Here is a 17,270-nt window from a genome sequence, read left to right on the forward strand (position 1 = left end):
ACTTCAGAGTGATATTCACAACCATTTTCTTGAAATGGTACAGCTAGAAAAATCATCTACTTTCCAGGAGGCCTGGGCATAACACTTGAAATTCAACTCTATTTTCTTATATTATAGAAGTATAACATGGGTTCTGGGCCTGTTAAGGGAATGCAGTTTTTATTATCTTTAAGTAGGCTCTATGCCCAGTGTGGAGCCCAACATGGGGCTTGAACTTGCAACCCTGAAATTGAGTCAGATGCTTAACGGACTAAGCCAGGTAGGTACCTCTAGTCCTTTTAAGTTATTGTTTTAAACTTGGTCGCATTTGTCTGGAGTATGCCAAAGGTATTAGTGTGATTGATAAGTAGAGTGTAGTTTTTAGCTTCAGGGGGAAATTTTTTTGAAGTTAAACCCTTCTATTTTTAGTGTAGTTCTCTTGCAAAACATTTTGTGTATCAGTTCTAGAAGTTAAAGAGTCATTAAGGGTTCTGGTGGTTTTATTGCCAGCCATTGAGCTATAGAAATAAAGTATAGCTTGATGGGTTTCTGACTGTGTCCTGTCTCGTAAGATTTTCTAAATTTAATTAAATTTATTTTGTGTTCAAACACTTGAACCTATTCAAGTGTTTCATTAATCCCTTTTGCTCAGTCAGGTACCAAGCCTTACGGATGGCATCTGATCCCTCTAACTCCAGTATTTCTGGCCGAAAGGTGAATCAATAGGTCAAAACTTGAGAAATATTATTATCTCATCTGAATTGTAGTTAGTATTGCTTTAAAGAAAATTATTGGGGAGAGGATCACTTGAGTGAGTTTTTAAGTTTGGCATCTGTTCCCATAGTTTTTGTCCATTTTGACATGTGATAAAGGTGCTTATATTCAACTTTCAAAAAAAAAAAAGTAATAATCCATTGATTTTTGAGAGAGCACAAGCAGGGGAGGGGTAGAGAGAGAGAGGGAGACTGAGAATCCAGAATCTGAAGCAGGCTCCAGGCTCTCAGCTGTCAGCACAGAGCCTGATGCGGGGCTCCAATTTGTGAACCATGAGATCATGACCTGAGCCAAAGCCGGATGCTTAACTGACTGAGCCACCTCACCTTTATACTGTGAAGTTCCCTTCAAGGAAGGGAAGGAAGGCAATTAGTTGTTATAATTGCATGAAGGTTTTATCTACCAATTTAGTTTGGGCTAGTTTTAGTTTCTTCTGTTTGATGGGGATTTTTTTCTTTTTTCTTTTAATTAAAAAAAAATATATTTATTTTTGAGAGGGTGTGAGTGGGGGAGGAAGAGAGAGAGGGAGACAAAGAATCTGAAAGCAGGCTCCAGGCTCCAAGCTGTCAACACAGAGTCTGATGCGGGGCTCGAACCCAAGAACCGTGAGATCATGACCTGAGCCACCCAGGTGACCACCCCCCACCCCCCACCCCCGCCTTTTAAATATTTTTAGAGAGCACAAGCACTCAGCTTGAAGCGCAATGCAGGGTTTGATCGTACAGATAATGGGAGAGGCAGAGAAGGGGGGACAATCTGAACCAGCTTCCAGGCTCTCGGCTTCGAGCTATCGCACAGAGCCCGACAGGGGGCTTGCACCCGTGAACTGTGTATGAGATCATAATCTGAGCGAAAGCTGAATATTCTACCAACTGAGCCACCCAAGCTCTCCTAGCAGTCTTCTAAAGTGGAAAATCATGTCACTTGCTTATAACTTTTATTGTCCTGTCTGAATAATTTGTTAATGTGAAGAACCTATCCATAAGTGTAGCCCAAATATTTCAGCTTTAATCCAGTGACCTTCACTTCCATTGTCCGTCTAGCAACCTATTTCCATGGCTATATGTAGTAATGACCAAAGTTCAGGAGAGAGAGTACTATAAAGCTGCCTCTGCTACAAGTGTAACAGCTTTGTCCCTTAACCGCTGTTCTTTGTTCTCACAAGTAATAAGCCTCACAACTCTATAGAGTTGGATCCTTCTATTTCTCTGTGGTCATCTCAAACCCAGTGGTTCTCAACATACCAAAATCATGGGGCTTTGTGATAATGTGGATTCCTAGGTCCCAATGCTAGATAGGCATGTAGGTCCATGTGGGGGCCAGAAATTTGCACTTTAACTGATACTTGAGGTCAGTGATTCTTGAGGTGTGATCGCTGGACTTAGCAGGAGTCTCTAAACAGGTCTACTGAGTCAAACAGGATAGAGGCCAGTGATCTTTTTTATTAAAAAAAATTTTTTTTAACATTAATTTTTCAGAGACAGAGTGTGAGTGGGGGAGGGGCAGAGAGGGGGACACAATCTGAATCAGGCTCCAGGCTCTGAGCTGTCAGCACAGGGCCTGATGCGGGGCTCAAACTCACAAACCGTGAGATCATGACCTGAGCTGAAGTCGGGCACTTAACTGACTGAGCCACCCAAGCGCCCCCAGTGATCTTTTTTAAGTCATCTAGGTGATATGTGCCAAAATTTGACAACCACTGTTTTTTGTTTGTTCAGTTTTAGAATATTTTAAAGAGAGTGTGAGCAGGGGAGGACAGAGAGAGGAAGGTACAGAATCTGAAGCAGGCTCCAGGCTGCAAGCTGTCAGCACAGACCCTAACATGGGGCTCAAACTTAAGAACTGTGAGATCATGACCTGAGCCAAAATCTGGCGCTTAACCAACTGAGCGATCCAGGTGCCCCCAGAATCTGAATTTTAGATCCAAAACTGGTTGTTGGGGAGACAGTGGTTCAGCTCACGTCATGATCTTGCAGTTCATGAGTTTGAGCCCCACATTGGGCTTACTGCTGTCAGCACAGAGCCCGCTTTGAATCCTCTGCCCCCCTCTCTCTGCCCCTCCCCTGCTTGTGCTCTCACAAAAATAAACATTTAAAAAATACAGATTCTGAATCAGTTTATGCTGCAGGTATATCAGCTCTGTTCAGTGAGACTGACTGATGAAGGAAATATTCTATATGTTTATTGTCTGATAGAGTAGCTACTAGCCACATAGTTATAATCTGAAACGTGGCTAGTGTGACTGAAAAAAGGATTTTTTATTTAATTTTAGTGAATTTAACTCCACCCCATATGGTTATAGTGGATAGTGTAGTTTTGGTGATTCTGATGCTGGTGATACCTGGCCCACTTGTTAAAACAATTCATTAATCAAATTCTAACCAAATGCTATGGGGAAATCCTTCCAAGCATGATGTAAAATGTAAAAGCTATAAAAGAAAAGTTAAATCTGACATTAAAAATTAACATGGGGGGTGCCTGGGTGGCTCAGTCGGTTAAGCGTCCCTTCGGCTCAGGTCATGATCTCGCGGTCTGTGAGTTCAAGCCCCGCGTGCGGCTCTGTGCTGACAGCTCAGAGCCTGGAGCCTGTTTCAGATTCTGTGTCTCCCTCTCGCTGACCCTCCCCTGCTCATGCTCTGTCTCTCTCTATCTCAAAAATAAATAAAACGTTAAAAAAAATTAAAAAAAAAATTAACATAGGTTGGGGCACCTGGCTGGCTCAGTCGGTAGAGCATGTGACTTGATCTCAGGTTTGTAAGTTCGATTCCCACATTGGGTGTAGAGATTACTTAAAAATAAAATCTTTAAAAAAAACAAAACAGGTCAAAAGCTATTAGGTTAAAGGATAAGTGCTGTACTAGAAAATATTTAACATTTTTTTTTTTTAACATTTATTTATTTATGAGACAAAGAGCATGAACGGGGGAGGGTCAGAGAGAGAGGGAGACACAGAATCCAAAACAGGTTCTGGTCTCTGAGCTGTCAGCACAGAGCCCGATGCAGGGCTCAAACTCACGGACCGCGAGATAATGACCTGAGCCGAAGTAGGACGCTTAACCGACTGAGCCACCCAGGTACCCCTTAACAACCTTTAACAAATATTTGAAGAGCGTCTGACTTCGGCTCAGGTCATGATCTCGCGGTTTGTGAGTTCGAGCCCCTCATCAGGCTCTGCTGACAGCTCAGAGCCTGGAGCCTGCTTCGGATTCTGTGTCTCCCTCTCTCCTTCAAAAATAAACATTAACAAAACATAAATTTAAGGGGTGCCTGGGTGGCTCAGTCGATTGAGCATCCAACTTCTGCCCAGGTCATGATCTTGCGATTTGTGAGTTTGAGCGCTGCATTAGCCCCGCATTCGGATCGTGTGTCTCCCTTTCTCTTTGTGCCCCTCCCCTGCTCGTGCTCTGTCTTGGTCTCTCAAAAATGAATAAATGTTTAAAAAAATTTTTTTTAAATTTTTTTTTTAACGTTTTATTTATTTTTGAGACAGAGAGAGACAGAGCATGAACGGGGGAGGGGCAGAGAGAGAGGGAGACACAGAATCGGAAGCAGGCTCCAGGCTCTGAGCCATCAGCCCAGAGCCCGACGCGGGGCTCGAACTCACGGACTGCGAGATCGTGAGATCGTGACCTGAGCCGAAGTCGGACGCCCAACTGACTGAGCCACCCAGGCGCCCCTAAAAAAAAATTTTTTTAACATAATTTAAGCCAACATTTCTAGGAATCTATGTTAGAAGTATTAGTGCACACTGTGTACAAGATTTATTTTTCATTCATTATTGCATGTAATAGCCATTTGAAACAATCCAAGTGACCATTAATGGGGAAAAATAAATTATTACATGTTCTTAGGGCATAATGTGCAGTCATAATCAATAAAATAGATGTATTGGGGCTTCTGGCTGGCTCAGTTGGTACAGCAAGTGATTCTTGATCTTGGGGTTGTGAGTTTGAGCCCCAAGTTGGGCATAAAGATTTACTTAAAATCTTTAAAATTTAAAGAAAAGAGTAAATGTACTGACACAAGGTTCTGCAAAACAAAGGTCATACAACTTAATTTTTCTGGGGGCACCTGGGCTAAGTCAGTAGAGCATGCGACTCTTGATCTCAGGGTTCTAAGTTTGAGCCCCACCTTGGGTGTAGAGGTTACTGAAAAAGCGGCTCCTGGCTGTCTCAGTCAGAAAAGCTTGTGACTATTGATCTTGGGGTTGTTAGTTCAAGCCCCACATTGTGTATGGAGATTACTTAAAAATGAAATCTTTAAAAAAAAATTACTAAATAAAAATAAAAGTTTTCTGCAGTGTGCTTCCACTGAGGTTTAAAAAGATGCAAGGGTGGGGGTAGTATATAAAGTTCTATGTGTAAGGAATTGGATCGAAAGTGAATGGGGTATATGCAAAACTTTTAGTAAGAAAGGGGAAGTGTGATTTTGGGGGTAATTGTACTGTTGAAAGGATTTATTTCCTGTGTATCAAGAATATGTTCATGTATTACTTGTGTAAAGAAAAAAACCAAAACTGGTGTTACAAGACAGTATTCAATTTCTGAGGTAGAACTTTTTTTTTTTTTTTAATTTTGAGACAGAGACAGGGTGAGTGGGGGAGGGGCAGAGAGAGGGGGAAAGAGCCTGCTTGGGAGCAGACTCCACACTGTCTGTGCAGAGCTCCATGCGGGGCTTGAAATAATAAACCACGAGATCATGAACTAAGCCGAAATCAAGAGTTGGTCGCTTAACCAATGACACCCCCCCCCCCCCCCCCCCCCAGCAACCCTCTGAGGTAGAACTTTTAAGGATTACATTTGGGAATGACTGAGGAGTTAAGATGCTTAAGTGAAATGTGAGTGTGAAATTAATTGGAATTCAGAGGTTAAAGAACTCTAGAAGCTAGAATATTGCATGGATTGTTTTCATGAATTTGAAATCATCCAAAATGATAATAAAAAATGTAGAGACAAAAACATCCTAGCCATTACAGGGTACTAGAAGAATGTGTGGCATGACCAAATAAAATCGGTAAGTTTTTCAGTCACACATTATGCAGTCATTTGGAATTAACTTCAGGTAAAAAGCCAGATTAGGTCTACGGGGTTCCTATTGTCTCATTATAAATAGCTTCTGTTTCAAGTAAAATATTACCTTGGGCTATCCGGGAATCAAGAAACATGATATAGGACCAAAACATACCAGAACTCTAAACTAAATGACACAATTTGTTCAGAAAGTTCCATCTCAATTCAAACTAACCACGTTTACATTTATTTTAGACAGTATTTACAAATTTAGCAGCTTTTCTGATTTCAGAACAGGACCTAAAGTTGCTGAGGGCAAACACTGACAGCAAAAATAAGTTCACAAACTTCAGGGGTCCCTGGGTAGCTCAGTCCGTTAAGCATCCAACTTTTGGGTTTCGGCTCAGGTCATGATCCCATGGTTCGTGAGATTGAGCCCCGAGTCAGGCTGTGTGCTGACATCACAGAGCCTGCTTGGGATTCTCTCCCCCACCCTCTCTTTCTGCCCCTCCCCTGCTTGTGTGTAAGTGCTCTTTCTCAAAATAAGTAAACATTAAAAAGTTCACAAGCTTGGGGCTGGGTGGTTCAGTCAGTTAAGCGTCTGACTTCCACTCAGATCAGGATCTCACGGTTCACGACTTCCAGCCCCACAATGGGCTCTGTGCTGACAGCTCAGAGCCTGGAGCCTGCTTCATTCAGATCTTGTGTCTCCCTCTCTCTCTGCCCCTCCCTCACTTGCATTCTCTCTCTCTCTCTCTCTCTCTCTCTCTCTCTCTCTCTCTCTCAAATATATAAACATTAAAAAAAATTTTTTTTAAGTTCACAAACTTAAGCATAATGGAGAAACATCTCTTAGACATCTACCTTAGTAACACTGAAAGTTAGCATTGCAATGTGATTCAAAGATGTTTACTGATAAATATCCAAGAAAAAGTTAAATTATTGATTATCTGCTAAGGGAACAAAGAAATATGTGACACATTTGAAAAAGCAATGAGCTTCAGTTATCTGGAAATTTATGAAAATCTAATACCTGGGTTTAGTGAAGTGTCAGGATAAATGTGTTTGATGATTAATAAAATTTTGGCCAAGACCAAAGTTGGTGATACAAAACCAAAGGATCTTAACACTAAGTCAATAGGAAGTTGTAATACTAGCTGACATAAATACAGTGTTAATTATGTGCCAGGTATTGTTTTAAATGCTGCTTTCATTAATAATCTTAAATCTCAGAACAAACCCTATGAGATTATTTCCATTTTATTATTGCCTTTATAGATTAGAAAACTAATGCTCAGAGAATTTAACTTGCCCAATGACATCTATTAAGTAGCAAAAACAAGATTTTAACCTTGACAGTCTGGCTTCAGTGACAATACTCTAAGGAATATCCTAGCCTATCTATACAAACTTAAGCTCTAATAGTTGAGGGAGGCTAGTAAAATATATAGGATCTTATTAACTGGGATACTGTGCCCAGCCTAATGGAAAGCACACATGGGTCACAAATCAAAAATGTGGATTATGTCATATGATGCAGCCCATTGAAATCTTTGACCCTACTTACCCAGGATATAAATCCCCAGTTTTCAAACCTAATTGGTTCTTTTCAGCCCTTATTTTACAGGATGTTTATGTGATTGGTGCTATTGACCACTTTCTCCTTAACATTGTCTTTCCTAATTCTTAACATGGTTTTGGTCCTCTGCTTCTTCCTTCGCTATTTTTCTCTACCTGCTCCATACATGTTGCTGTTTTCTTGGGTTCTTTCCCTTTTACTAGGCAAGATTACCCAAATTTTACATTCTCTTCCTGTTTTCTCCTTCAAATTCTTTAATAGCTCTACCTGCCAAACAGGAAAATTTTTCACTATCATTCAGAAAGATGAGAACTAATGGGAGCTGGTGGGGAAAAGTCTGGGGAGGTAGCACCATTATAAACTCTATATAGCCAGGTTCTAATAGATTAAGGTCTCGAATCCCACCCCCAAACACAGAAAAGGATGCCCTGTTTCTGCTTTTCCATACTTCAGGAACACTTCCTCACACCTACCTCTGCCAGTCTCCATTCCATCCAAAGCACTGAGAGCTGGCTCCTGTTAATCTTACTATCCCTTCTCTTTTTTCCTTCACCTCTATCTAACCTTCCTCACCTGCAGTTAAAACAAAAGGAGCATACGGTTTCATGCAAACGTGTGCTTGGAATAGTCTTCCTACTTTATCCTAGGAATTTCTACTCGGTTTCACAACAGGTATATCCATCTCCTACTGTTAGAGGCAATTCCCCTACATCTCTAGGTGACCCATATTTATCCCCTCTTTCGTGCACCCACTTAACCCTGTACTAATCAGGACCCATCACATTTTACTGCATTGTTTTCTGTTTTTAAAAGGGAGGTCTTAAGTCTTTTGTTTCCTCAGTGCCTAGCACACATCTGTTAAGTGACTGGGTTCCATTAATTTCTTTCATTGTACGGTTTAAAGTGATTTAGATTGTCCGGATTCGTGACATGCTGAACGGCCTGGAAGCTTCCAAGAGTACTACTGCAAAAGAAAAACCGAGTTCTGAGTCTGGAGAAGTCTCCGGACTTTTCCAAGGTCACCGTCAGTGGTGTTTCCCCAGGCTACTACTTCCCCAACCCCCGCCCCTGAGACTGTCAACCTACTTCAAAGTCCTATCTAAGGTGAGAGCCCAAGGACAGTCAAAAACAGCCCACGTGCTTCACAACAGGAACTCTGCCCCTTTCTTAAACGTAGTTCCGCCAAGTACTCTCTCCAATTGACATCGCTGTTGTCCAATTACATTTCGAGTCTCTGAGGGTTGCCCCTAACCAGACAATATCCAATGAAAAAGAAGGAATTCAGATTGGCACCAATTTTGACCAATGGTTGAAAAGATCAGAGATTATTAACCTATAGGAGCAGCACTGAGAGTGATATTCAGCAAACTCATCCAATGGACTTGCTTACTGAAGAGTAGGCCTCTCCCCAACGGCGGGGGAGTTGGCGGCCGGGACCGCAGCAGCCCTCAGTCCCCACCCGAGCTCCGCCATGTTGGGTTTCGTGGGCCGTGTGGCCGCTACCTCGGCCTCCGGGGCCTTGCGGGGACTCAGCTCTTCAGCGCCGCTACCCCAAGCCCAGGTCTTACTGCGGGCCACCCCGGCGGTGCTCCAGCCTGGTAAGTGCCTTCCTCTAGGAGCTGGGGTTTTTTCTGCCGCCCCATGACCTTGAGCCGGGGGCAGATTTTCACTTGGGCCTAAAGCTGTCTCTGGTGTTAGAAGGACGTCAGGGCCAGCGACCTGCCCTCTAATGGCGGGAGAACCAGAATAGGACGCCCACGGGAGGTTTCTTAGACCTAATTCGTCTCATTTTGGAGAAGGAGTTCTCTGTGACGGAAAAGTGCGGGCAGGTGCACTGACCTTACTGTGAATGGGGGCACTGAGCCCTCGAATCATGGGGTTTTGTGCATGGGAAAATTGTGCAGACGCATTCTCGGTTGTTGCGCGGCCTTCCCTCCGGACTCGTCTTACTAGCAAGCGAGACGAGGCCGGTCATGGGCCGAATTTACCAGTTCTTGGGGGTTAAGACGGGGCTTCCGATTACCACTAACAGCCCTGACCCCGATTCCTTCCAATCTTTTTTGTTTGTTAGCTAGAGACTATGCCGCCCAAACATCTCCTTCGCCGAAGGCAGGCGCTGCCACCGGGCGCATCGTGGCAGTCATCGGTGCTGTGGTGGATGTCCAGTTTGATGAGGGACTGCCACCCATCCTAAATGCCCTAGAAGTGCAAGGCAGGGACACCAGGCTGGTTTTGGAGGTGGCTCAGCATTTGGGTAAGTAGAATTTGTTAGAAATGGTAAAGAGCTTGTTTAGTCCAAATATCCCCCACATCAGTCTTCCTTCTATGATGATTTTATCAAAATGACTTTCGTTCTTCTGAGTATGCTGAAGCCACATTTAGGTACTGAGAAGGAGTCTTGGTTGATTTAGGCCTTTCAGCCAGCTGAACTTCATCATATGAAGCCAACTTGTCCTTCTGTATAACTTGCAATGCCTTTAACAGGTGAGAGCACGGTAAGGACTATTGCCATGGATGGTACAGAAGGCTTGGTTAGAGGCCAGAAAGTCCTGGATTCTGGTGCACCAATCAAAATTCCTGTTGGTCCTGAGACCTTGGGCAGAATCATGAATGTCATTGGAGAACCTATTGATGAGAGAGGTCCCATCAAAACCAAACAGTAAGTATGCCTCTTCCTGTATCTACATGCAAAGGAACTGCTTTTTCTGTAGGTTGTTTTGGGGTTTTTGTTTTGTTTTAAGTAAGCTCTACATCATACCTGGGGCTTGAACTCCAGAGCCACATGCTCAAGTAGACTGAGCCAGTCAGACACCCCTCTTGCAGTTTTGTACATTAAGGCAACACCTAGTGTAGCAAAATTTTCCTGCAGAGAATACTTAAAATGCCGATACTGTTATTAAAACCACAAATGTAGTTTTTTCTGAGGAAAATTGAGAACGTAGAAGTTCTAATTTTAGAAAACTTGATTCTTAGGACTCAAATTAAGTGACTTTTAATACCAATGGCTTAGGTTGTGGAGTTTCCAGAAGTAGCAAGTCTTTGTATTTCCTAATGATATATGAAGAAGTGCTGTTAGGTTAGGGCTTATTAAAAAGAAAATCTTTACGACGGTTAGGAAATGGGGACAGGGACCTGGGTGGCTCAGTCAGTTAAGGGTCTGATCTAGCCTCAAATCATGATCTCACGGTTCATGGGAATGAGCTCTGTGTTGGGCTCTGCAAGGACAGTGTCGAGCCTGTTTGGGATTCTCTCCCTCTTTCTCTGCCCCTTCCCTGCTGGCTCTCTCTCTCGCTCGCTCTCTCTCAAAAATAAATAAACATTAGAAAATTTTTTAAAATGTTAGGAAATGGGATCATTGCTTCGTGAGATAATGGAATTCCCTTTATTGCAGAACATTAGGCTAGGTGCCACATGACAACTTGTCTGGAGTGTTATATAAGAGGTGAGAGGGGCACCTGGGTGGCTCAGTCCGTTGAGCGGCTAACTTCCGCTTAGGTCATGATCTCGCAGTCCGTGAGTTCAAGCCCCACATCAGGCTCTGTGCTGACAGTTCGGAGCCTGGAGCCTGTTTCAGATTCTGTGTCTCCTTCTCTCTGACCCTCCCCTATTCAGGCTCTGTCTCTTTCTGTCTCAAAAATAAATAAACGTTAAAAAAAAAATTTATAAAAAAATAAGAGGTGAGACTATGAGTAAAGGGTTAGAATTGGGAGGAACCTTTCAACAGGATGAATAGACCCTGCTCCTCTTTTCCAACCTTTACAGATTTGCAGCTATTCATGCTGAGGCTCCTGAGTTCATGGAGATGAGTGTTGAGCAGGAAATTCTGGTTACTGGTATCAAGGTTGTGGATCTGCTGGCTCCCTATGCCAAGGGTGGCAAAATTGGTATGTTACTGGTGGTACATATTTTCCAAACCTAACGTGGGAAGAAAAAATCCTATCATGTAATGAGTGGGTACTGAGATCTATCCCTCACTGATGAGTAGCTTCTGACTTTCGTTCTTCTGAGTTTGCTGAAGCCAGATGCCATTCCTGAGAAGGGAAAAGAGAAAAAAGGGTTTTTTGAAGTTTGCTTATTTGGGAACACAGCACTCAAATATTGCTTCTTTTCAACCTCTTCCAGGGCTGTTTGGTGGTGCTGGAGTTGGCAAGACTGTACTGATCATGGAGTTAATCAACAATGTGGCCAAAGCCCATGGTGGTTACTCTGTGTTTGCTGGTGTTGGTGAGAGGACCCGTGAAGGCAATGACTTATACCATGAAATGATTGAGTCTGGTGTTATCAACTTAAAAGATGCTACCTCCAAGGTAAGGAGTAAGCTGATTTATGTTCACATAGTAGTTGTGCCAGGGAACCATTTTAGTTGACTGCAATGCTAGCTGAAACCCTGTGTTAGAGTTTCATTTTAGTGTCCTATGACACTTTTTTTTTTTTTTTAAACTTTTTTGTAATGTTTATTTTTGAGAGAGAGACAGTGTGAGCAGGGGAGGGGCAGAGAGAAAGGGAGACACAGAATCTGAAGCAGGCTCCAGGCTCTGAGCTGTCAGCAGAGCCCGACGCGGGGCTCGAACTCACAGACCGTGAAATCATAACCTGAGCTGAGGTCAGAAACTTAACCCGACTGAGCCAACCCAGGCGACCCACAAAGGAAATTCTTGACAGTGTTTTCCCCCAACAATCTAATACATTAACACACATTTTCTTTTCTCTTTGATATCAGATTACATTTTCAGACTTTGTTTTTAGTAGGTAGTCCCATCATTTGAAAGTTAATTTTGGAAAGCTGGAGGTAATTCAGATGTCTCAAATAGCCCTATTTTGTGCCCTTCACTTAGTCTTATTTCCTATTTCAGGAATTTTGCTTCAATAACATAAATCTTTGTGGTGTTTGAACCACGTCTCTAAAAGGGAAAAGAAATTTGCAAATCATAATGACACTTGCTGAGAAGGAGGGTTTTTTGGTAGTTTCTCTGGTTTGGGGTCCTTGGGCATATGGCTTCCATATTCCTCTCCCAGGTTTTCTGATTGTGTATGATTACTTCAGGTAGCGCTAGTGTATGGTCAAATGAATGAACCACCTGGTGCTCGCGCCCGAGTAGCTCTGACTGGACTGACGGTTGCTGAATACTTCAGAGACCAAGAGGGTCAAGATGTACTGCTCTTTATTGATAACATCTTTCGTTTCACCCAGGCTGGCTCTGAGGTAAGAGAAGAAGGTTTGGGAGGATCTGTTTCATTTGACCTTTTTATGGAATGATGCAGATGAGGCTAAGATGTAGACACCTAAAACCTGTGTCCTCATTCCCCCTTCTTTTCTTTTTTTTCCCTATAGGTGTCTGCTCTATTGGGTAGAATCCCTTCTGCGGTGGGCTATCAGCCTACCCTGGCCACTGACATGGGTACCATGCAGGAAAGAATCACCACCACCAAGAAGGGATCTATTACCTCTGTGCAGGTAAGAAAAATGAAATGGATGAAGGTCTAATTTATGTAAAGTTAGATACAGAGAAATATAAAACCTAGTTACTTCTCTCTCGAGGTTTGTTTTTTATTTTTTTTAATGTTTATTTATTTTTGAGAGAGAGAGAGAGAGACAGCACGAGTGGGGGAGGGGCAGAGAGAGGGAAACACAGAATCTGAAGCAGGCTCCAAGCTCTGAGCTGTCAGCACAGTTGCAGGGCTCGAACTCACAGACCGCGAGATCATGACCTAAGCTCAAGTCAGACGCTTAGCCAACTGAGTCACCCAGGTGTCCCTCAAGGTTTTTAACAAGGTTAATGAGCTCCCTGAAATAATGTGTAATATTCTATGGATTCATGTTAGAGACTAAAAAGTTAAGAAATGCTCCTTTAAGGTAGTTAAAGGCATGTATGTGAATGTAGATTACAAAGTGTAGTGGTTTCTAGCCTGAGGAGTCTGGAGATGCATGGAAACCGGACATTAATTATTCAGTGTATTTATGCACTGTACTTATGTGCTACACTATGCATTTTCAGACATATATGTAGATGGTATAAACAGTAAAATTATCTAAAGGGTCTAAATTGTAGTAACTTTCAGTGAGGCATTCCAATCGTGCAAGGTTTTTTGTTGTTGTTTTTTTTTTTTTTTTTTTTAATTTTTTTTTAACATTTATTTATTTTTGAGACAGAGAGAGACAGAGCATGAACGGGGGAGGGTCAGAGAGAGAGGGAGACACAGAATCTGAAACGGGCTCCAGGCTCTGAGCAGTCAGCACAGAGCCCGATGCGGGGCTCGAACTCACATACCGCGAGATCGTGACCTGAGCCGAAGTCGGACACTTAACCAACTGAGCCACCCAGGCGCCCCAGGTTTTTTGTTTTTAACTAAAAGTGTAAGTATCAGTATAATAGGGTTAAAATGTAGGATGAAGAACAAAAGGAAGGACAGTGAAAATTTTTCATCACAGCTTGGAGGGACCAGATCATCTATAAGCTCACTCAGCAGGTGTTAGGGATGGTAAGAAGTCTTTTTGGGGGTGGACTCTTAAATGCTAAGAAGTTGTAATGAAATAATGAGGAGAGGGCAGAAAGGCAGTGTGGCTTTTAAACAGAATTATTTGGCTTCCTGCTGCTCTTCATGGGTTCTTGACTCACTCTAGGCTATCTATGTGCCTGCTGATGACTTGACGGACCCTGCCCCTGCCACTACCTTTGCCCATTTGGATGCTACCACTGTGCTGTCCCGTGCTATTGCTGAGTTGGGTATCTATCCAGCTGTGGATCCTCTGGATTCCACCTCTCGAATTATGGATCCCAACATTGTTGGAAATGAGCATTATGATGTTGCCCGTGGGGTACAAAAGATCCTACAGGTGAGTACTGCAGGTGAGATCAGTGACTAGAAAGTCATATAGTGGGTATATGGGTACTATATTAAGACCAAAGCCTTCCTGGTGACTTGTGTGATTTGCTTTGGAGCAAAGAGGAGACCTGCAGTTTCTATTAAAGAGTATTAATGAGGGTCTCTTGGGTTTCCAGGTACTTAGATTTAGAATCCATTTTTTCCTAATGGCAGTAGACTAGAAGTGGGGAGAATAAGACACTGATCTTAGCTGAGGGCCCTCATGCTTCCAAGCGTGTAATTTCACCACTATTTCACTTGCAAAGTGAGGTAATGTGCTAAAATGCTTTGTACTAAGCTCAGTGTGAATACAAGGTGGTATTAACCCTGAGGTTTTTGTCCAAATTTAAAAGAATCTGAATATTTATTCAGGCCTCCTGTTTTCTTACAGGACTACAAATCTCTCCAGGACATCATTGCTATCCTGGGTATGGATGAACTTTCTGAGGAAGACAAGTTGACTGTGTCCCGTGCACGGAAAATACAGCGTTTCTTGTCTCAGCCATTCCAGGTTGCTGAGGTTTTCACAGGTCATATGGGGAAGCTGGTACCTCTGAAGGAGACCATCAAAGGTTTCCAGCAGATTTTGGCAGGTGAGACTGCCAGTATAAAGCTGAATATAAAATAGCAGAGAAGCTGAAATCTCTAATGTTCACTGTGCTATGTTCCCATGCCAGCCATCATCAAGCAATGTATAAGCATGTTGTGTCTAAAGAATTTTTTTAGTTAAAAACTATTGTCTGTCAGTGTTCTTTGGAAATAGTCTACTTCTGAGAGTGAAATTTGTATCACTTGATTGTTGTCATACAATACTCAACACTTACTGAGTGCTTTCAGTCCTAGCTACTCTTCTGAGTGAATTACAGATCCTTGTTTTTACAAATTAGGAAAATTGAAGCACAGAAAAGTTTAAAATAACAGGTTCTGATACCATCCAGCCAAGGTAGAGAGCAAGAATTTGAACCCAGATTATGTGGCCAGGACCATTCTTTTTTTTTTTTTTTTTTTTTTTTACGTTTATTTATTTTTGGGACAGAGAGAGACAGAGCATGAACGGGGGAGGGGCAGAAAGAGAGGGAGACACAGAATCGGAAACAGGCTCCAGGCTCTGAGCCATCAGCCCAGAGCCCGACGCGGGGCTCGAACTCACGGACCGCGAGATCGTGACCTGAGCTGAAGTCGGACGCTTAGCCGACTGAGCCACTCAGGGGCCCCAGGACCGTTTATTCTTAATCCCTACTATATCGTCTTGTAAATTGGATTTAAGACAGAAGTTTGTTAAAAGATTTCTTGGATGACACACATTTATCATATTCTGACTGGTTGCCCCAAGTGGTGAAGTATTTATATACCACAAAAAGTTTATCATTCCACTTCTCACCATTGAATTTTTTTCCCATACAGGTGAATATGACCATCTCCCAGAACAGGCCTTCTATATGGTGGGACCCATTGAGGAAGCTGTGGCAAAAGCTGATAAGCTGGCTGAAGAGCATTCGTGAGGAAATCCTTTTGGCAAACTAAGCGCTTGTCCTCTGTGCTGTACTTTTCCTTGCCCCTAATCCAAAAATCTGTTTACTCCTTAGGCCACAATCAGAGCCTTGATTGAAGACATTGTGTTCTGTCTGAAGAGTATTTAAGGTTTCCAATAAAATGTACACCTGTCAGAATTGGTCTGTTTTTCTTGGTCCTGACAACATAACCAACACTGAACATTAGAGTGGCTGTAAGAAACAGCACAAAGTAGACCACATATGTTTGAAATGGGGTCATCAAAAATGAAAAGCCATTGTCTTGATGGACAGCTGTGGGTCTTGTGAGGGGTTCCCTGTAGATGATGTGATCTCAATAGTAGGGCCTCAGCTTTGGCCTTTTTGTTATTTGTCAAAGCAAATTATTTGCTTCTTGAATATTCTATGTAGTTTATTCCTGTTGGTTAAAAAGCACGTATTTTTTATTTTTAGAAGAGTATATTGTGGAAAAATGGGTCTGGAGGGGACTATTCTAAGACAAAGCAGGGGTTAATGAATGAATCCAGTTTTTAGGAAATGAGTGTTCTGAAGGATTAATAACAAATATGCAAAGATTGAGTCAAAAGGGCCCCCCCTCTGTTTTACCTAGGCTTTTTTTTTTTTGGCTTTGCTCCTTCCCCTCCCCCCACCCTCCTTTTTTCAGAAAGTTCCTTGACTACTGCCTGCTGATTTATATTTTGGGCAAACATAGAGTTGTATGATTGTTTCAGGCAGTGCATGGTGTAAAATAACTATGAGGCCTAATCCTGAGCTCTGCTGAGATCCTTTAGGAAAGTTAGGGAGATTGAATCTTAAAAGGAATGCCAATTTCCAGAGTTTGTGGGGGTGGGGTTGGGCTTCTGAAATACATAATGGAATTAGATAAACTACCCTTCATTTTAGCCACTAAAAGTGCAGGGTTAGGAGTACTCAAAAGTATCGTTTCACAGTGAAACAAGTGCAAGGTCAGATTTGGTGCCCCTTAAGTGTTTTCTGAGCCAGGGCCCATCTCCTACTGCCCTCTGGTGGGAGGACTGGAGGCTGCAAGAACTCTGATCTCACCATTTTGAAATCCATAAAGGCCATTTGCTGGGATGTGGTTCTTCGCTAATGACTGTTTACAAACCAGCTGGGGCTTTTGTCCTGAGGAGGAGCCTGCGTCTATAGGCTCCACCCCTGAGGCATTCAAGTTGGGTCGAAGCAGGGCGGGGACAAACTGAGATCCCAATTCAGAGGCCCCTGGGGGCTGAAGGTTGAGGAGGGGCCTTGGGAAAGGTGCCAGGGGTGGAGTAGAGGCCTGTAAGTTTCCTCCCATCTGCCTATGACGTCCTTGGCACTAGTCTCTCTTGTGTCATGATCTGGACAGAAGGTGGAGCCCCTGAGCCGACTGTGCCTGGTCGTTTGCACCCAGAAAAGCCTGGATTTGGGGAAATGCTGAGTTATAGGGGTGGGGGCATTTTCTCCAGGTTCTGACTCGAATGGGTAAGAAACTGGTGCAGAAAGGCCCCAGGATATGGGTCAGCTCTTTCTGCTTTGTTTTTCCATGTTACCCAG

General features: G+C 42.9%; 1 protein-coding gene and 2 non-coding genes across 3 annotated transcripts; all 3 read left to right on the top strand.

Annotated features, from left to right (window-relative positions):
• Window positions 1-8,765: 8,765 nt before the first annotated feature.
• ATP5F1B (ATP synthase F1 subunit beta) lies at window positions 8,766-15,875 on the top strand. The gene is made up of 10 exons (XM_019454806.2): window positions 8,766-8,939; window positions 9,413-9,595; window positions 9,826-10,000; window positions 11,104-11,225; window positions 11,464-11,648; window positions 12,386-12,544; window positions 12,674-12,796; window positions 13,964-14,176; window positions 14,597-14,798; window positions 15,610-15,875. The coding sequence occupies exons 1-10, from the start codon at window positions 8,813-8,815 to the stop codon at window positions 15,705-15,707; spliced, it is 1,587 nt and encodes a 528-aa protein (XP_019310351.1). The 5' UTR covers window positions 8,766-8,812; the 3' UTR covers window positions 15,708-15,875.
• Window positions 9,661-9,735, top strand: LOC128775188 (small nucleolar RNA SNORD59). Its single transcript, XR_008419831.1, has one exon. It is a non-coding gene; the product is annotated as a small nucleolar RNA SNORD59 (small nucleolar RNA).
• Window positions 11,311-11,381, top strand: LOC128775187 (small nucleolar RNA SNORD59). Its single transcript, XR_008419830.1, has one exon. It is a non-coding gene; the product is annotated as a small nucleolar RNA SNORD59 (small nucleolar RNA).
• Window positions 15,876-17,270: the final 1,395 nt, after the last annotated feature.

This window comes from Panthera pardus, unplaced genomic scaffold (assembly GCF_024362965.1).
Source record: "Panthera pardus isolate Hobbes unplaced genomic scaffold, ASM2436296v1 HiC_scaffold_6, whole genome shotgun sequence".
NCBI classification, from domain to species: domain Eukaryota; kingdom Metazoa; phylum Chordata; class Mammalia; order Carnivora; family Felidae; genus Panthera; species Panthera pardus.

What these genes read in the sequence shown, in the direction of transcription:
- ATP5F1B (XM_019454806.2), top strand. Translation starts at nt 8,813, where the DNA reads ATGTTGGGTTTCGTGGGCCGTGTGGCCGCTACCTCGGCCTCCGGGGCC. An exon ending in CCCGGCGGTGCTCCAGCCTG is followed by an intron (nt 8,940 to 9,412) that starts GTAAGTGCCTTC and finishes TTTGTTTGTTAG; the next exon opens with CTAGAGACTATGCCGCCCAA. An exon ending in GGTCCCATCAAAACCAAACA is followed by an intron (nt 10,001 to 11,103) that starts GTAAGTATGCCT and finishes CAACCTTTACAG; the next exon opens with ATTTGCAGCTATTCATGCTG.